Source organism: Rattus norvegicus, chromosome 19 (genome assembly GCF_036323735.1).
Source record: "Rattus norvegicus strain BN/NHsdMcwi chromosome 19, GRCr8, whole genome shotgun sequence".
Lineage (NCBI taxonomy): Eukaryota > Metazoa > Chordata > Mammalia > Rodentia > Muridae > Rattus > Rattus norvegicus.
The window spans coordinates 22453473-22474837 of record NC_086037.1 but is presented as its reverse complement, the minus strand read 5'-3'; the positions used below and the strand labels follow the sequence as shown (position 1 = coordinate 22474837).

Below are 21365 nucleotides of genomic sequence, written 5' to 3'. Positions count from 1 at the left end.
CGGTATATTCATTTTCCTAGGCCTCAGGAGCTCTAGAGTTCATGAAGGATTTGCTGCGTTCCCCTTTAGCCTGGCTAACTATGAGAGCTCCACACACATGGGTGTTTGCTTCATTAGAGTCTGGAGGATGAGGGTCACAGGCTGATGTAACTGTGTAGAGCAAAGGATGCCTGGTGAAGGTCAAGTGGGTAAAATGCTGAAATGCTGAGAGAAGAGGCCTATGGTTGGCGCCTCCTACACTTGAGACTTCCAACCCAGAAAAGCAGGGGGTAGAGAGTGAGGATGCACAGTGCACACAGGTCAGGAAAAGGCCATGTTCCTGCAGCCTCCATGAGTGGTGATCAGGCTCTGGGGCACTATGAGGGACATCAGGAGCTCCTGCACTTTGTAGAATTACAGGGTTCCATGTTGTCTCATATGCCCATGATTTGCCCCCTACTGCAGGGAGAAACCAACACCAGAAGCCTCCAGCTCCCAGCCCTGCTTTTGCCATGTAGCTTTATCCAGAAGAGCTTGGAAGTCCCTGGACCTGGAGTCTCAGGTGGTTGTGAGCCACCTGACCCTGGTGCTGGAGACTGAACTCAAGTCTTCTGCAAGAGCAGCAAAGACCTGTGCGCTGCCTGGCCCAGCCTGGGCTGTGAAAATGGTGTTTATTTTCATGCTGAACAAACCCAACAACAGTTTAGGTCCCTAGAAGCCACATAAACCTGGATGCAGTATGTCTGTCATCCAGCACTTCGCACAGGGAGATAGGAGCCTAAAGTGGACAGTCTCTAGGATTAGGGGGAAGGGCTAGCCTAGCATACACAGCCATGGACAAGAGGTAGAAGGTGAGGACCTGTGCTCAGGTTGTCCCTGACCTTTACACAGGCACACACACACCTGTACTCACAGAAACGCCATACAGACATACGTGAAAAAGGAAATAAAAACAAACAACACTGAAAATACAATATACTGGGGCTGGCGGGATGGCTCAGTTGTTAAGACCACTGACTGCTCTTCCAGAGGATCTGAGTTCAATCCCCAGCAACCACACTGTGTCTTATAACCATTTCTAATCTCATCTTCTACCCTCTACTGTTGTGTCTGAAAACAGGGACAGCGTACTCAGATGGACAAAATAAATAGTTTTTAAAAATCCTTTTCTTAAAAAAAAAAAAACTCTTCTGTGACACATGATCATTGTATGATTCCAAATGTCGCTAAGTCAGTAAAGTCCTAATGCTACATGGTGCACCACTTGTGTCAGCCTTGGTAGTAGAGTGGCACAGTTGAAAAGATGCTGGTCAGAGTGACCAGGCAGCCTAGAAAGCTCACCATGAGCAGAGAAGGCTGTGCTGTGTCCTAGTCCTCTACCCCACACTGCCCCTCATCCTACGAACAGAGCAAAAAGAACAGATGAGGAATGTTCCAGGAATCTTTCCTCTTTGATTCCTTATTAACCTACCCCATGTGCTACATGTAACCTTGTCACATCCTCTGTCCCATCCCTAAGCCCTCATACCTGTCAGATAAGACAGGGATCATGCTTTGGGGGGAAGCTCTGGTCCCTCTCTGTCCTAACAGGCTCTGAGCCATCGCTGAAAGAGAGTCCTCTGAGGACTGAGGGACATCCATAGCCAGTGCTCTGACTTCCAGGAAGGTTTGAGGAAGGTGGTCCTCTTCTTGTGGTGCCTCTAGTAGGAGCAGCCCACACTTGGGCCTAGCTCCCACTGTCAGGAAAAGGCGGGTGGCTCTGGTCTTTGCACAGCTCTCCAGCTGAATGAATAGTGCATCTCTCCTCTCTCTTTTGCAGGAAGGCAGGAAGTCTCCAGTCTCTGGTGCAGGTGCTGTTCCCAAGGCAAAGGAAAGAAAAGTGCTAAGTGAGGGTTCCTGGGATCCTTTAAAACATTGTATGCATTGTCTTCATTAATGTTTCTGTTTAATTTTTTATTCCATGTGTATTGATCTCCTTGTAGGGGTGTGCATGCCAAAGCATGAGTGTTGAAGGTGGAGGAAAAGCCATGGGAGTCACTTTATCCTACCGTGCGGGGTCCCAGGCTCTGAACTGGGTCATTGAGCTTCTTTACAAAGACCTTTCATGCTGAATTTCCTGCTGGCTCTGATTTCAGGGAGAGCATCTCATAGAGCCCAGACTGGCCAGTAAACTACTGATCATCCTACCTCAAGCATTGCCATCTACTTCATGAAAGGTTGAGTTATTGACACGAGGAACTGGGGATGGGCAGATATGCATGACTGAGGCTATCTCTGCTCAGTGGCATGCCTTTGGGGACAGATAGTTTTCATCACTGAGGTGTCATTTGAGTGCAGTGCTCCTCTGGAGAGAAGGAGTTTCTTTGGCCAGGGCATCAGGCTGTCAAGGCAGGACTTGAAGGTGGAAGTCTGGAGGCCAGGCCTGCATTCCTCTTCAGAAGCTGCAGTCCTCACTCAGGACAGTGCTATAGCACAGGGTCACATATCCAGTTCCACCCTGAGACCTGCTGAGTCACATGCAGTTTGTGTTGAGAAGCAAACTGGGGTCTCCTGCAAGGGCAGTGAGTGCCTCTCAACCACTTACTCATGCTTTCCTTAATTAAACACTCGAAGTGGGGCGGGCATGACACATGTGGGGGTCAAACACAAATCAGGGGAGTTTTTTTCTTTTTTTGTATCAGAGAGGGCCTGAGGATCAAACTCAAGCCCTCAGGATTGACAGTGATGCCTGGACCTGGTGCATTCAGGTTAGGGGATGAGGGTTTAGTCCTAGGGATGGAGCCCAGGACCTCACATACGCTAGGCAAGTGCCTAATCACTGAGCTACATCCCCAGCAGATGTTGGTTGCAAGAGAACTTGGGCCCTCACCATGCCAAAGGAGCACTCTATCACTTAGTGGCCCCAGCCTGGTAGTCTTGTTTGTAACCTCTGCTGTGTTTGCATGCTGCCTGAGCTTATTAATATAGCCACATCCTCAGGGTGACAAAAACTTCATGGAGACTCCCACTGTCAGATACCTGAAGACAGGTTTCAAAGAGAACAGGTAACCAGTGCAGAAGTCTCACAGTGTTCGTGTGAAGTACATGGAATATAAGTCCTAGATGACAGAATGCTCAGAACACTGGTGTCCCCACTGTTGGAAGTAACCAGGACCACAGATCCCAGTCTTTCATCACACCTGAAGACCCCTAGCTGGCATGGTGGCACATACTTCTCATCCCAGCACTTGGGAGGCTTAGTCAGGAGAATCTCCTGAGAACAGGAGTAGGAGGACAGCCTGGCCAACCCATCAGGTGTTACCTGCAGGTCTAGTTCCAGACATAATCCTAGCATGCAGTCATCCCCGGCCATGCAGGGAAAGCATCATGGCACACCAGGAAGCCAGTGAGGCACATGTTGCTTGACTGGGCAGCTACTTGTTAGCCATAAGGACTAGGGCTCAGAGTGCCCAGAGGCTGTGAGACTGAGGGTTTCAAGGACCCAGCAGCAGGCCAGATGGTCTCAGCCTGGACTCAATACTGAAGAAGGAAGGAGCCCTGAGTCCTGGGCCAAAGCTGTTAGTAGCCCCATGACCTGGGCTGCTGGTGGCTGCTGGGGTCAGGAGCAGTGTCTTGGTGGGTCCTGCTGTGGTGAGAGAGAGCAGCAGAACTTCTGGAGGACAGAGAGGGAGCAAAATAGAATGGGAAGCCAGTGTAGAGATCTCAGAGTGTTTGTGTGAAGCAGAGCTAGGAAATGGGTTGCAGGGGCAGGGGAGCAGCAGGCTTTGCCTATAGAGATGAGTCAGCACAAGGGCAGAGTTGTCAGAGCCCAACAGCATGGGGTAGGGGAGTATCTCAGGGGAGGGGCTCCTGTTCCTCCAGGACAGTCTCCATCAGAGACTGAAGGGCTGGGCCTGAGAGGCGAGGGGAATTAGGGATGAGGGAGAGACTGGAGAGATGTGGGAAAAGAATGCACCTAGGAGTGAAGCAGGGCCCCCAATGTGGGATGGCTGAGGCCCGACAGATTTGGATGTTGCTGATCCTACATTAGGCCAGGCCAGAGGGCCCAAGCTCCAGCAGCCAGAAAGGAAGCCAAAGTGTCTGAGGAGGCCTGCATCAGATTGAGTCTCATGAGGGTCCCACCAATGGCCAAGGCAGGATTTGTTGAAAGCAAGGTTGTGGGTATAATTGTCCTCACCTCTGAAGGGAATAGGTGGCCATGGCTCTCACAGGTAATGACGGTGCAGGGACAGGAGACCTATGGACTGACCTTACTGCTACAGGGCGGCTGAAGGCTCTTGCTGCCTTCAGTTTGTGGTTGTATTAACCTGGTAGCTTCATTTCTTGAGAAGCTTGGGTGGATGAGGTGTAGCAGATCAAGGTCCAGCTGAGAGGAGGGATCCAGAGTGTTCCATGGTTGGCAAACAGGTTCTGAGATCTGGCCTGTGCACTCAGGCCAGTGTAACTGTTTGTCTTAGCTCCAGGCTCAAGAGGCTTGAATTGACCCAGGATCAGAATACCACAAGTGGCCTGTGTTTTCCGAGCTTTCTCATGGTTGCAAGCTCTGGGTAGACTCATGTGTACTTTTCCATCATTCCCTGAGCTCTAGGTGACTCGGATGGATCATGGAGATATCTCTAAGCCTATGCCAGCACAGCAGTGACATCATGGCAGTGTCCTCTAGGGTTCCAGGACTGGATTTTTTTTCTCTCTGCTGAAATAAGGAATAAGACATCCTATAAAACAAGGCCAAGTTTTCCTAGAGTTGAAGCCCAGAACACACAAGACTCCCCCAGAGATGGGCCCATCCAAGAAGGTGTGGGATGTTTTGTGGCTTAGGTTGTTTCACGGTGAGTGAGAAGTGTCTAAGACGCACACATGTAGCTGCTTGGGAGCTGGGGACGTCATGGGACCCCCTAGATCTGATTCTGCAGATGACTGTGAACATCCATGTGCTGGGATCTGAACTCTGGTCCTCAATCACTGAGCCATCCCACTGGCCCCTGGCTGTCCCTTCCTAGAATGTTTCTGTATTTCCTCCTACTTGATGCCTTGATGCTGGCTCCTAGCCCAATGGCCTACATACCAGATGAATTCTATAAATGTCTTATAAACACTAAGTATCCTGTGAAGGTTACTAGTGCCCTGTTCATAACAGAAAAGCTGAGGAATCCAGACTGCAACAAAGAGAAGGCCGGGTGCTTTTCCTGTCATTCAGCATGAAGGGCTAGTCATGTTTTCATTGTAGCGTCCTGGTTATGCTCTGGATCTTCCTGGTGCAGCAGTCCTGTTCTGTGACAAACGATGTGTCTCCTGCAGGAGGAAGAGTGGTCGAGTCACAGTACCTGCAATATGACAAGAAAACGAAAAAGGTGATGAAGTCCTTGACTCCCAGAACCACAGGAAGTGGGTTAGGTGGAGGGCAAGAAGGGAGACAGCTGAATCCTGAAGGAAACTGTTGGGACCTTTGCCAGGTGCCTCTGTGACATCCAGACTTGGACACAGGGATGAGTCTGGGTAGTCTAACATCAGCATATATCAGTCTCCATGGTCTATGGCCCCTGCACCTCCTCACTGCTCCTCTGGCTTTGGAGACCTCAATTTTGCCAAGCCTTTTCTTTAGGACCATCCCCTGGATCATCCAGGTGGCTCCTAAGAGACAGGCACTGACAGCAGACATTTGGTATGGATCGCAGGCGAAATTGTCATGGGGCTTTTGCCATCCTACCCAGAATGCTGTGAAAGGCCCCACTTTGGTGGTGTTCACTTCTGGAATGCCCTGTGTGATAGTTTCAGCTGTGAATAACAAGGCTAGCAGTTTCTACTGCTGCCCACACAGGCCTCCAGCTCCCTGAAAGCTGCAGTGCTCACCTAGAAGGAAGCACATTCAGGACAGGGAGAGCCCTGAGGAGCTCAGTCAGCTTCCTGGTCATCCCTGCAGGGACACCTCACCCCTGCAGTGTGTGGTCATCCCTGCAGTGACACCTCATCCCTGCAGTGTGTGGTCATCCCTGCAGTGTGTGGTCATCCCTGCAGTGTGTGGTCATCCCTGCAGTGTGTGGTCATCCCTGCAGTGAAACCTCACCCCTGCAGTGTGTGGTCATCCCTGCAGTGTGTGGTCATCCCTGCAGTGTGTGGTCATCCCTGCAGTGACACCTCACCCCTGCAGTGTGTGGTCATCCCCTGAGTGACACCTCAGCCCTGCAGTGTGTGGTCATCCCTGCAGTGATGCCTCACCCCTGCAGTGCAGACCTTTGGGCCTGTGGCCTTCAGGTTCCGGATTATCTGTTAAACTCAGTACATAATCAGAATGTTTTGTGTTCAGCCTCTGCCTGGACTGTACTCCAAGAAGAGTTCAAGGGTTTCTGTGGCAACATCTAGCGACCAAGCCTTAGCAAAAGGATTCTCACATCACCCTGCAGGCAGATTCCCATAGTCATCCCTAGTCCATTTAAGCTGCTGCTGAAGATGCCTTGAAGGCATAGCCACAGCGACCCTGTGTGTTCAGAGGTGATGTTTTCATTCAGGAACCTGATGCTGAGTCTTCTCCTAACCCAGCAGGCGGTCCCTGCATCAGGCTGGAGTTTTGAGTTTCTGAGTTGTCCTGATAACACCTGCTGTGTTCTCCTGGGGCAGAATGGATCTCAGAAGGTCTGGGCCAGTCTCACTGGTTGAGAATTCTTGCAAAGCCTCATCTCCAATTCCGGAGTGAAGGTGTAGGGTAGGAGAATGCCTGGATTTGAAATTCAGTGTTTTCAGATTTCAGGATTGGATGAGGGGTACTCAGCATGTGCATGTGTCCATGTCTCTGTATGCATGCACATGCAGGCCAGGGATGGACACCAGCAACCTTCCTCAGTCACCCTATGCCTCTCACACAAAGGAGCTCTCACACAGAAGCTGTGGCTCACAGATGAGGCTGGTCAGGCTTAGAGTCCCAGAGATTCTTCTGCTGTGCTTCAAAACTTTGAATGTGTGTGTGTGTGTGTGTGTGTGTGTGTGTGCGCGTGGGTGCGTGCGTGAGAGAGAGAGAGAGAGAGAGAGAGAGAGAGAGAGAGATTCTACCAGCTCGTACAACCATGCATGCACATATGGATGCCAGAGGGAAATATCCGGTGTCTTCCTTTTCGAACAGGGTCCTAATCAACTATCAGGTCTCTATATCTTAATATCTAGCAGGGGTCCCAGCGTGAGCATAGCCAGGGCATACACATGCTTGGCTGTCAGGCAGGCAAGAGGGAGAGATCTTGTTCTATTCTTCATGGTTAATGCTCTTAGTGCCCTTGAGGGCCTGGCGGACACCTGCCTGGAGACGGCTGGATCTGATGCTGGCCTAGACAGCCAGGGCTATTGATGATGGATGTTCAAAGTGGCCCTCATTCTTGGCAAACTTCTCTCTTCTAGTCTAAATGTGCTTGGGTGTTTAATGCAAGGACTGGGTTTTAGTTTTCCTCTTCCATCCTGCTGCCTCCTTGTTTTCTCCAGCAGGTCACCTGCCCTAGTGAGGAAAGAGAAGTGTGTGAACCACAGCACCACCCTCCCATGCTTCTGCTTGCTGGTCTGTGGTATCTGTTGATGGAGAACCGTTCCTGTGGCGGTCGGTCCCGTTGCTGTTTGTGAGTTTTGAGGATTTACGCCAGTGTAGTAATGTGCATAGTCATCCTGGGAACACCACAGGAAGTTGGTCCCCAGGTTTCAGCACACAGAAGCACAGGCCAGAAGAGATGCCCAGGTGTTGAAGGAGGTCCTGTAGATGTGCTGTTAGTTTCCTGTGTCTGATGCATGATTGTCCCTTGCTTAATAAAATGTATACACAAAACTCTTTAAGTGTCCCACTGACCTCTGAGAAAGAACATCAATGGGAAGATGGCTTTGAACTCTTAACTCCCTGTTCCTGTCCTCATAACAGGTTTCTGTAGCAACCAAAGGAGAGAAGCCACCTGAGGGAAGGAAGTCCAAGACAGTGCCTAGGAGCAGAAGTAGAGTCTGGCTGTAGAGGGGACAAGTGGCTGGGTATAGGGACTCTAGGATCAGAAAAGAGGCTGTCTGGCATCTCCCAGAGCAACGAAGACAGTCACGCATATTCATGCTCAAAGGCCAGTCTGATCCACACAGTCCCTCATTTCCCAGGTGATTATAGATGGTGTCAGGTAGCAGTTGAAAACTGGCCATCAGGGAATGATTCAAGTGTTTATTAAGGTATCATGGCATCAAGACTATATGAGGACATAGCCATATGTACACAGAACGACTTGCAGATCCAGAGAGCAGGGAGGGAATAGCCAGGAGCTCCTGCTTGCTGCTGCCTTAGGGGTTCTACAGAAATCCCAGTGGCACTTGGGAAGTGGAGGCCATATCAATTAGGAATTGTGGCCACATGGGGAGATTGAGACCAGCCATGTGCTGTGCCATCAGAACACTGACCAGCGATGACAAAATGGAACATAAAACACTGGTTGCTCAGCTTTGATACTGCTGACTGCTGACGTGGCCAGGGACCATCCGGTTCACCAAAGGCTCAGCCAACAGTTGTCTCTCCACTCACCAAAAGTCAAAGAGTGGCCCAGCTCCACAACCAAATGTGTGCCCACATTGCAATGGCTCCGGTACTGTTTCACCTCAGCTGCGGAGATCTCAGGATCCATGAGTGTCCAGCACGCACACACCCGAAAGAGACAGTCTTAGGGGTCTTAGGCAGCACTGAGGGTGGTGAGCCTCTGCCTCACGGCTCAACGGCCCTGACCTTGGCATTGTTTGGGCACAAGAGAGCAAAGTGATGGGGACAGACAACCTGCAGTCTACCATGCTGGAAAGGCATGACTAACACTGATTGATCATATCCATGTGACTACTGAAGCTTTTCCTGCTCTCTGTAGTGGTGATGATGTCATCTTACAGAAACCATGCACACCGGGTTAGACTGTATTAAAGTAGCCACCATTTCAGGGTTCCCTGCAAGGTACCATGGGACAGTAATAGCATGAGTCTGCATGCACCTCGACACATTTCACTAGGGACTACACACACACACACACACACACACACACACACACACACACACTTTACTGACGTGGTGCACATTCTTTGCACACAGAAGAAAGTGAGTAGTAGTGAAAACACACCAATAATGGAATTGGTGGAGGGAGCTGTGGGGAAGCTGGGGTTTAGAGTTACTTAAAGGCCCTACGAAGGCTCTCCTTCTGTTGGAGGAGAAACTTCAAGTGCAATGTGGTTCTTTATTTTCTTTCTCTAAAGCACAGAGGCCTAGGGTGGATCACAGGGCATTGAGCATGTTCGGTAAGTACAGTAACACTGAATTAAATCCTAGGGCTGGAACCTATTAATCTTCTACAGAATTATAGAGCAGCCTGGATGAAGACTCTCAGCTGAAAAGGTGGACATCTCAAGACAGGCACTGGACAATGGCTGTCAGACTTGACTGAAGACTGGAAATGTTTTGCTATCTCACAGGAAAAGAAGGCCCCTCCCACTACACTGTACTCTAAGGACAGTTTATTCAGGTTAGGATGACATGAACTATTGTCTCATGTCACAGATGTCAGCACAAAGTATCCAAGGTATTGTATGCCAATGGTAGCATTAACAGAACAAAGCACACAGTGTCATGGAGACATAAATTATGAGTTTGTGTAGCAAGACCCAGGCCTCTTCCAGGTTCTTAGATAGTAACTGAGAACCTCAAACACGGTAGTGATGTGATAGTGTGGGGGTGAATCTAGTTACAACTAGTTTTGACACAGATGACACTTTTTGTGTCATGGTCAGCTTATAATGAATGACTAGACCTAAGCATGAGAGTAACCAAATACTACATTGCTTCTCTAGCTGCTGAGCTTTTAAAAGCCCTGGGGTGACAGCAAGCTTTTGTGGACATTCTGGATTGGTCCTTCTGCACTTTAACTCTCTGAGTCACCTCCACTCTCAGTAAGTTAGTTCAATTCCATAAATTGGAAATCTGTCACCTGGAAAAAATACATTCTCAATACGATCCCAGATTGGCCATGGAAAAAGGGTAGCTTGAACTGTCCCACCTAGGTTCTGGGCTTGCACAGGCCTGCTCTCCTAAAGAAACCTGTGTTCACAGTTGTAGGCTGCATTCACTATGGATGCTCTGGAGGTTCCTCCCTAAACTGCTTAGATTAAGATAATGTTCTTGCTAACAATCAAAAACTCATTATGCCAATCTGGCCTACAGGAAGCTAGTTTCTATTCTGAATTTTGTCAGATGTGCAGAATACATATGATCATCTTTGATAATAGGTGAAAGATCTGCCCTAATATGGAAACTAAGTGATGCTGGAGGATGATCCTGACCCACAATGAGCAGTGGGGACACCAGAGCACTGTAGGGATGCCTGGCAACCTAACACGTTGAGCACGCACGCCTCAGTAAGTTCCCTGTGAACACACATCTCCTGAGATCTCTCTATTTGAATGGAGGTGTTCCTGTCCACCTAATACAGCACCTCATGTGGAATAACAAAAGCCACCTGCAGGAGCTGTGGTGATGACTCACAGGGTAGAGCATCTGCTGCTCTCTCAGAAGAACCACATGGACCCTAACAATTGGATAAAGCATGTCAGTTATTACATCACAAAGTGTGTGTCCGAGACACAGCCACATTATCCACACAAAAGACACTATCACACTGGGTACCCCTTAGTGACTTTGAATTCTCTTATTAGCTCATACTCCATGGAACATGCAGAGATCCATCACTAGCTGTCAGTTCTAGGTCCACAGGAAGGGACAGAACCCTTGAGTAAGAAAGATGGTCTTAAGAGTCAAGAGATAGAATTCAATTTTTATTCATAACAAATACATTTTTACAACAAAACAGGATTAAAATGAATAAAAATATTTAAAAATATTTGAAAGTAAAAATAGTAACAAGAACATATAAATATGAAACAACAAAAAGAAAACTTCAATTAAAATCATAACAAAAATATTTCTAAAAGCATATTCTTAACGAACATTTAGAAGCACAGATGTATTGCTGTTTCTCCTCTAGCACACATAATGAAAGGCGGTCCCCCAAGCTGTCTCTCAAGTGCTGTTTTCTGAGAAGAAAGTAAGACCTCAATCAGTCAGGCTGGCTTAGTGGTATATAAATTTAGGGTCTCTAAGAAATGACAAATTAACTCAGAGGATGAATACCCATCCAAAAAATGTTGTTACCATTCAGGATGTTGGTCATCAGGGACTCCTGAGAAAGCAACTTATTCTTCAGGAAGCTCTCTTACTGGGCTATGTCCAATTCCAGCTCTCTTGCACTTTCTGAGACCTGGGAGAGGAAGGCAGTTTTTCAGACACTGATTTGGTGGGGAAATGCAAGCCAGCTGTCAGAATGCTGCCTTCTACCACCTCAGTTCTACTGGACAGTCGACATGGACATTTTAAGTGATATCATTGTTGCTAACTCTGTGGGCAGGGCAAAATCTCCAGAGAGCCTCACAGTAATGTGGGCTGCCAATATGGGACCCAGACTTATACCAGTGCAAACCAAGAACAGGGCAATGGCAAGAGACCTCATTGGGTTGCAGGAAGAAAGGAGATGTCCATATGTCACCAAGGTTAAAGCCAATGACAAGTACTAATTTGACATTTGCACTTGGTTCTTATACGAAAGGTGCTTCCTACACAAGAGGTCACATGACCACAGAGTGTCATTTGTCAAAGAACCAAGAAATTGTTCAAAACTCTACATAGGATCCAATGTATCACATGGATATGCAATAATGAGGTATGTTATTCATCTGTCACCATTTCTAGACTGCAGGTTCAAAAAGAGCAGCAAAATATGCTTGCACAATAATTCAGTTTCTGAAAAGTGGTTAACTTCCCAGAATACTTGTGCATAGGCAGAGCAATGAACAATTCCATTACATGAGGTGGTTGGCTGGTTGTGAGTGTAAATTAGAAAGGTGGTAAGAGAAGCAAAGATGTATCAAATTGGCAAATTTTATCAGATATTGTTAAGCTAACACATCTGCTCGTCCCTACCTGATAATGCTGGTTCTGCCCGTTGATGGTCTTTATCTTCCTTGTTGAAGTCAACCAAATATTTCTGGTTCAGTGCACAATCAAGATGTACCTCCTTGCTCTCCTGCTTCAGTGGGACCAACTTCTTCCTACATGTGTTCTCCATCAGGCTGAGCAGGTTTCTGGAAATACAGTCTGCATAGTAAGATCATGCTGGCCCTTTCTCCCATTCCTACTCCCAAGTCCCACTAAATCTACCAGGTCCCAGATACCCATGAAGACTTAATAAAATGCATCTTGATACATATAAGGCTGCTGCACAAACCATAAAGAGTTAATTCGGGGAAGAATAAATTGTTTGCTTGGCCTGACACCGATTAGTGTCCACACCTCTGAGAAAGAACATGGATCTACAACTATCGATGAAAGCCCAATGCATGGGGCCAACATCAATTAGTAGTGGGCCAACACCCTCAAAGGAGGTCAGTAGAACCAAGAGAAGGTCATGCTAACCATGTGGTCCACCCACTGAGTTTTGTAAAACCTGGTGTGACACCAGAGGCCCAGGTCAGCCTAATAACCTTCTGCTGACTTCAATCAGTGCTGTTCTCTCTAGAGCCTTCTGAAGATGCCTAGACAATCCTGGGATGAGGAACAGTCTTTTATGGAACTGAAAACTGAGTCCTAATGACCCTGGAACACTGATGGGTAAACAGCACAAGAGATAGAACCAGAGCTGAAGACCGTCCAATCCAGAACAAAGAAAGTCAGAAATGGCCATTCCACAAGTGATAGCCTTTCTGACTAGGACTTACCTAGAGAAGGTAATCTCCTTCTTCAGCTTATGGTTGTTCTCATGGACCTCAGTGTTCTCCATCTCTAAGTTGTGAAGAATTGACATGACCACCTCCTCCATTCTCTCCAGGTCTTCATAATATGGATTTGGCCTGAAGTGTGGCCTGGCCCCAAATGACAGAATACAATGAACATCATCATTTAGGAATATATGAACTCAGGGTGGGTCCTATATTACCCCAGGCTGCTGCCTGGATCTTCCAGCACTCAGTCCCCTGCCTAGCAAGTACAGAGACTCACCATAAACTCACTGCAATTACAATCTTGCAAAGCCACCAGCTCTCAAGGGCTTTGCAAATGCACACTGGGAACTCACTCTCCCTGACTTTATCCCTGAATTCTTCTTTCAGACCACAAGTTCTGCTTTTCAATAAATGGAAGCAGATGAGTCCATTTTCAATCTCACACCTCAGGAAGGGTCAGGTTCTGAATCTCCACTATATGGGAGGTGAGGTTTAGCACAGGGTGGTTAGGGAGGCACAACTTTCTAGAACCCAAAACCTTAATAGGATAAGAAAAAGGTGACCTTGCAGACCCAGGAATGAAACAAGAGCATTTGGAGCGATTCCTACCTCTTCTTCATGGATTTCTCTGTCAGAAACCTCAGGCGATCTCTCAGGTCATTTCTCTCCTCAGTAATGAGCTGCAGCTCTTTAATCAGCCTCTCCTTTTCCTTCATAGCCTGATTCTTGCTTAGTTCAGTGCCAGGGGATGATGTTTCTCTCCCAGCGTCTGTAGGTAGAAGAACACAAGTGAACCTGCATGGGGAGAATGCATAGAGTGTTCATAGACCTCAGTGAGGCCTAAACAGGAGAACAAGCCAGGAACCCAGTGTCACTGCTAGGCGATTGGTCTATGCTTAAGAGGCCTCCTCAGTGGATCTCAGTTCTCCCACTACTCTATAGAGACCAAGAGACGTAAGCATCCAGGTGTTCCCTATGCCGGACATCACGTGCTTACATGCACCACGGAGATGGCTTCTCCAGGATTATTATCAGCTGAACAGGGTACAGCTTGGTTTCAGGACCCTCACTCCTGTGGCTTCAGAACTCAGATGATAAATTCACCATCCACAAAACTTGAGTGATTGGAGACACTCAGATGTCCTACCCTGATACTCTAAGCCAACAACTTTGGATTTAAAACGCATTTCCAGGGAGGATATGTTCAACAGACTTATCAGTGTCCCTATGTGAAATACCAAATGCCCCAGAAGTGTGAATAGGTTACAGGCTGAATCTTGGTTTACACGTTCCAAATAGTTTTGGTATTGTAGAAAAATTTTTGTAACATACAACCTCTAATATATAAAGCAAACGATGACCCTGCCAGTTAGAAGAAATCAGAGAAGGTCTAAGAACATAAGGTTATTGCCTGGAAAACAATCTCTCCCTGTTACTACTGTCAGATACCCACTGTATTTAAAGAAGCAATGATAGTGAAATACATTGCTGCCCTGTCTAAACTCAGAAAAGGTGGACCCTCCATGACTACTGATGGTGTTATTATATCAATGTAACAGAACAAATGAACTGAAAAGTAAAGACCAGAAGTTCACAGTATAATAGCATTGGCCTTACCATAGCCTCCCAGTGGGGATGGGGAAACTAAAGTTCTGAAATCCTTGACTTTAAGGAATTGTGATATTCGTGGAAATTCAATTCCTTTTCAGATGCTCCAGTTGTTGTGGCCCATTGCTAGAAAGGTCAGCTTAAGCCTGCAGCCACCCTGGCAGGAAGCTCAAAATACACTGCCCAGAACTTACTCCACATTCCCCAGAAGTGCTGTCTTTGTCCATCATTACTTTGAGATGAAAGGCCAGACTCCTTCACTCTAGTCTCTCCAGAATCGACGTTCCCCCTCCCAAAACGCTTGCGAAGACGGGAAAACATGTCTTAGCTTGTAACTGCCAGACTCAGACTGAGAGAAACTAGGGCACTGGTCGTCACTACAACACTGGTGACATCACAGAGGATGCCAGAACTCTCTAGGAGACAATAGAATGTCCAAGAAGGGACAGCTGATGTCACAGGGAGCAGACTTTGCCTCCTGCTAATGTTCTCCCTGTACTGAGCATAAGCAGAGGTGCCCTTTCCAGGAGACTTTCCTGGGGCAGAGCCACTGAGCATCTCCTGCTTCCAAAGCCAAATTTTCCTCAAGGCTTGATTATAAAAAACCTTAGTAATTCCTATGCATCTAAATGAATGTTTCCTTTCAAATCTTTCCCAAAAAATGTCATATCATAACTCAAATTGTCCTCATTCACCAATGTTAGCCATTAAAGCTTCCTGAGATTTCACACCAGTTTGAATATGCAGTCAAAAGTTCTCCTGTCTCATTATGTACAGGTGCTTTATATCACATCAAGAAATAGTCTGCATGGTAGGTTATAACATGCGTGTGTATTAGGGGAACACTCATGAAATCATGTGCTTAGCAATCGACAATTGCCAGAAAATTCCTTAGGAAAAAGAGTTGAAGTCTTTAAGGTGCTAGGAAAAGTGTGGAGACCAGTTGGCAGAGGAAAGTGCAATATTGGAGACTCCAGTGAAGGGAACTTCATGCTGCTTGTGGGGTTCTGCTCTTTGCAGCAATGTCGCCAAAGGAGCACTGCTCACAGGCCTGAGTAAGATATACCATGAGCTTTTATCAGAAAAATAAAATACACAAGAGATACAGAGGGTGGCACAGAATCGTCTAAAATGAGGCTATAAACATCATTAAGTGGATAGAGCAAGGTCCCAGCACCTGTACACTGGGAAATGGCCACCCCACCAAACACAAAAGCATCTATCATAGTAAAAAATGAATACTTTATAGAATGCACCCACTAACACTGATTGATCACATCCTTAGTTCAAATTTTGGGGGCAAATTCATGGCCTTAACTATCTTTGTCTCAACTTATATAGCAAAAAATAAGAAAGAATGAGAAAAGAAAAAGTCAAAACTAAAAGCTCAAGCTTCTCATATGAGGATTGCAGGAAGTGTTATATGGGAGTCAGTTCTGATTAGGCCATTTTAGATAGAACAGTGCATAGTGACCCTTAATGTGATGGGCCCTATATAAAGCTTTTTGCAATATTGGAATTTTAACAAACCTCATCCAGAACGTACGGAAGAGGCACCATGTGATCAGCATGTGATCACCATGTCCTTACTCTGTATCAGGTTATTTTTCTGCATCCTTGATTGTCAGGCATATAACAGCAACAATCCGAAACAGCTGGTAGACATGGAAAAACATGGCTAAAACTATAGTTGTGGGTTACACACCTCAACTGTGAAAGGCTAATGCTGTCTGCACAGTCCTTGGAGGCCACTCTTATAAGCCTATTTATTGCAAAGTGAAAGGAGGTTTATCTGAGCTCAAAGTGATCCTGGCCAGCCAGGTAGAGGGCAACATGTGATACTTGAGACCCTGTTTTAAACGAGCACAGAAATCCACACTTCATTCAAAGCATCATCCACGAATTCTCGATTATTTACCATTCTCTCCCTACCAGCCGTTCTGTTTGGAATGGTAGAAAACAACTGGAACTGATCTTTCTATTCTAAGGACCTTGATCTCTCTTTTTTTAGGTCCACATTAAGAGTGCATACAAATGGACATCACCATCTGAACATCTTAGTATTATCTACTCTGTATATATAGCATAATACTGTGCCTATGGAAATCTTAAGCTTCCTTGAGTGTTGTTGCCCCATCAAGAAGTGTGATGTTCTGAGTTCAAACCCCAGTGATGCTTTAAAGGGACTAGAAGAAAGCCATCAGAGATACTCCACTTCTTTGTCCTTAGATTAAATCAAGTTGACACAATGTGAACCTGGTGGGCTATTTAACCATGCATCTTTCTCCCAACCCCACTTCCACGAGTTCAGTCCATGGCAGAATTCATCCCCCACCATCCTAGATATTTCTTTGTATATTTCTACAAGAGCCAGGTTTCTTTTTTTTTAATAGAATTAGTTGTAGGCAATCAACTGCTGCCCTATGTGAGAAATGATTAGTATCTATTGCAACTTACCACAGTGTATTTGTGTATACAAGTACATTATTGGAAATCCAGCATTACTGAGGGATTGGAAACCAGTGCTGTGGCCTTGCCTTTCTGTGCCTCTTCCTGGCTCACAGGCAGCAGGGGGCAGACCTTGAGTTCCTCTTCAGGGACAGAGTGATGTTGAATGGGCACTGAGCAGGCAGAGAAACACAGCTGAGGCAGCTCCTTTCAGTTATCAAACACATCATCTCCTTCCCATCTTAAGGGCTACTGTTGAGGTCTTGCCCCCATACCTACCTTAATAGCAGCGAATTTGTTACACAGCAGCCAGCTATTTCCTATTGTTCTGTAATACGCCTCCACATCATGGATGCCAAGAAAAACACTAACAAAGAACAAAAAACTCTGACGTTGAACTGTGTGGTGCTGGTCACATACCCTGTTATGTTTTGTATGTTATGAGGTTTGTTAATCTTAACAAGTTCCCCAAGTGTATTCTTCACATAGGACCCAATAGATTCAAGGAAAATAGGAACCATTATGTGTAAAATGGCCTGAGTCAGGGCCATAGACCGAAGCATTTCCAACACTTGTGCATGAGCCCATGTGGATTTTGCAATGAGCTGGGCCTAGCAATGTCCAGTACACAGTTGTGAGCTGTTGCTCTGTTTGAACTTTATTGGTGTGTGCATTAATAAACTACACCTATTTAAATGAATTCAGTGTTCCTGTGGTTTGAATCCAGACCCCTTGACACCAGATCTTCCCTTCTGCAGCACTTGGGAAAAAGGCTAAGTTTAGGAAAGGTGACGTCTTGTCATAAGTTATGTGACAAGAGGGATGGTGAATGATCCCTTGTGATAAGAATCAAGGTTTCCTCTGTGGTATTTAGGTCTATACTGGCCCTGTGCAACAGGTTCAAGAACCCATTTCTGATTTTCCTTGGGATTCCCGAGATGATGCACTCAGACATGATTGGAAACAACCAAAACGGTGGTCAGACTTGATTTATAAAATGTAGGTAACATTGCAAACTTATGTTGTAGGATATTTGATCATATTGTCATCCCCAATATTGTGTTATTTACTTAGAAAAATACCTTCTGGCTGTGTAGTTCAGCACTAGCACCAATATTTAACCCTAGAGCTATTTTTGTTTGTTTGTTTGTTTGTTTTTTGTTTTTGTTTTTGGATGAACAAGTACTTTCCTATTTTGTGTCCCAGCCCTATCTCTTACTTCTTTGCACAGTCATAGAGAACCCTCAAACATATACTCAGACAAAGCCAGGGGAGTGTATGAAAGGGCCTAAGGCAATACCACATAATGACATTGAAAGTGGGCTCTCTTCTTGATCCACGCCTCCAGCTCTCCTGACATCTACATGAATTATAACTCCTAATGCAGTGTAAATGATGTCTGCGCTATTGCTGAAGGAATCATGAGAATAACAACTCTAAACATCCCACCATGGATAGAATTTGTGGAAAGAGGTGACTGGCAGCCAACAAGAGGGCTCTACAGTTAAAGGGGCTTGCTGTCAAGTCTGATGAGCTTGACTCAATCCCCAGGACCCACGTGGTAAAAAGGAGAGAACCAAGGGCCAAGCTGTCCTCTGGCTTCCACTCATGTGCTTACATGTATGTGAGTATATATGTATATGTCTGTATGTACGTGTGGATATGAATGTGTGTATCCATGTATGTGAATACGTGTATATGTATACGTGTGTATATGTCTGTCTATATGTGTGTATAGGTGTATTCGTATGTGTGTATATGTATTGTATGTGTGTGTATGTGTGTATGTATATGTGTATGTGTGTATGCATGTATGTGTGTATGTGTGTATGTGTGTGTATGTGTGTGTGTATGTGTGTATGCATGTAGGTGTGTATATATGTGTGTGTGAGCATGAATGTGTATAGTCATGTATATGCATGTGTTTTCATGTACGTGTATTCGTGTATATGTACGAATGTATGTGTGTATATGTATGTATGGACACACAAACACACACAATGTTAAAACATAAAAAGCTCCTTGGAGTATTCACCGTGCCTGGATAAGTGGTGACCATGTGGGGGAAACACATGTCCATGTACACACCAGTTCACATGTGCTGAGCAATGCCCAGCCTGGTCTTGAGCTCACTACCTGCCCAACGATGAGTTTCTACCCACCTGGTCTTCTCAGAGCCAGGTGACAATTGTTCCTGCCATTCCAGTTCTGTTCCAGTTTCTCATGCCACAAACCTTCTAGCTTGAATCTCACCTACTGACGCAGGAACCTAACAGCCTCCAACCCAGTGAAGTAAGTAAACTTCTTCCTGACATCCTCAGGCTTGGTGTCCCCCATGAGTCACAGGGAGGAAGGATGGCATGCACCAAGGAGAAGGGCCATGGGCAAGGAAGACAGGAAACATAAGTCAGTCATCACTGACACCAGCAAAGTGTGTGCTTCAGAGCTGGCTCTGCTCACTCTTGTCCCAGTGGCAGGACTTAAGAGTGGTGCATACCTGTCACCCAGCACTCAGAGACGTCTGAGGCATGAGAACCAGGAGTTCATGGCCATCTTAACTAATGGTGAGATCAAAGCCAGCCTGGGCTGCATGAGACTCAGTCTCAAAGCAGGCAAGGAGGAACTTGCTATATTTGAGCAAGGAAGCTGCCATCCTCCTGCGTTCTTAACTATCGCTGCAATACAGAAAGATGCTAGGGCTAGTGTGGCAGAAAGTAGGAGATAGAGAAGCCAGGTTAACCCTCCCTAATCTTCTCATGCTGTGTGAGCTATGAGTAGATGGTGCCCTATACACTGTGGACAGGATGGTCTCTCAGACGGTTCAGAAAGCCATGGAGGACTCCAGCAATTCTCCACTTGGGTGTCACTTGAGTCTTATATGTGTGTGTTTACAAGCCAAGAAATAAGATCCATAGGTGACTGTGTAAATTCAACATGGCACAGCCATGTGCTGGAATATTATTCAGCCTTACATAGGATTCAGATTCTGACCCTTGAACAGGAATGAGAATGGTAGCCATTCTCCTAAGTCAGACCTCCAGGCAGTGCAAAGACAAACTAACACTGTATGACACCACTGAGGGCTGCAATGTCACCAGTTATATAAAGACAGAAAGCAGGAAGGTCTACAGAGCTCCAGGGGTGACACGGGGTGGGGAGGTTGGAGGGTAGGTGTGTAAGTGGGACTGAGCCTCAGAGGAATCAGACATGGCTGCAGAATATGCATGTGGCTGCCTCCCATACCTGTGGGTGCTGCCTCCTCAGAAAGGCAAATACAGCAAAAGAAAGGAACAGAGGAGACAGGCTCTGACCTCCTGTAGACACACACAAATGACGTGACAGACTGTGCACACTGCTGCCTTGCTGCAGGAGCAATTGAGCTTCCAGAAGGGTTGAAAGAGGCTGGAAGGGCTGAGCATGGCACTGAGTTCAAGAACATAGCTTTAGGTCCTGGGGAACCTACGGTGCCCAGGCCCCATCCTGCTGATACTGAGGGACACAGCTCACATTCAGGGTGATGGCTGGGCTGGGCTGGGGAATAGGTGTTCACTTTCACCTGCTCCAGCTTGAAGGTGCTCTGGATGAAGTAGAACTGCAACTACTTGTTGGATTCATTGATGCAAATCTGCTGGAAGCTATTCTGTTCAAAGTCCTCAAATCTGAATATGGCCAAGACACCAATGGGCAAGCACTGGGAGACAAGGTTTGGTTATAGCCGGGGCCTCCTGGAAAGACTAGCCCTCCTGAGAGGAGTTGCAGAAGAGGGGGTGTGTTTTCCTGACCAGTTTGGTACCCACTGTTTTTTACCAAGGGTTCCTTTATTACTTCTTGATGGAACCAGGCCTGCACATATCCAGGAAGCATTGGGGTGGAACCTGGGCTTGGTGCCCACATGCTGGCATCGTTGAGGGTGAAGTCTAGTCTATCACACTTGCAGACACCGAGTGCAGATGCCTGGGTTCCTATAGAATGGCGGTTCTTACCCTTCCTAATGCTGTGTCTCTTTATTTCAGTTCCTCATGTTGTGATCCCAACCATAAACTTATTGGAGAGCTACTTCATGAGTGTAACTTTGTTACTGTGAGGAACTGTAATGTAAATGTCTGGTGTGCAGGAGCGCTGATGTAGAACCCACAGATTGAGAGCAGCTGCTGTAGAGGATCAGAGTCCCCTGCCAGCCCTGGTGTTTGCAGAGATCCCCTGGGTTCCTACTCTCCATGGCTTTTCCCAAGGACAGGGCTTATTCTTGGCTGTCTCAGGGCCTGGGACCTCACAGAAACAGCCTCTCCCATGTCCTTCCTGTTGAGGAGAGCGTGGTTGGTCCTCAGCACAGACCAGTCAAACAGGGCGCTGTATAGACACTTCGCCAGGGGTCTCCTGCAGTTATGGCCTCTGGACAGAGGGGTTTCTTACCTGGGGTGGGGCAACCATGCCAGGTACAGGCAGTGATGCTCATAGTCAAGACCTAGTTTTGTCTTATTTTCATAGACAAAGTTGCCCAGGCTGGCCTCGAACTTGCCGTGTAG

General features: G+C 46.6%; 1 protein-coding gene across 1 annotated transcript; it reads right to left on the bottom strand.

The window, feature by feature from the left end:
* Nucleotides 1-10820: 10820 nt before the first annotated feature.
* On the bottom strand, nt 10821-14906 carry LOC134483443 (disks large homolog 5-like). The gene is made up of 6 exons (XM_063278710.1): nt 14586-14906; nt 13393-13552; nt 12781-12924; nt 11987-12147; nt 11162-11267; nt 10821-11043 (listed from the first exon to the last, which is right to left on the bottom strand). Exons 1-5 carry the CDS (start codon nt 14710-14712, stop codon nt 11203-11205), a joined length of 657 nt encoding a protein of 218 aa, XP_063134780.1. The 5' UTR covers nt 14713-14906; the 3' UTR covers nt 10821-11043; nt 11162-11202.
* Between the last annotated feature and the right edge of the window lie 6459 nt (nt 14907-21365).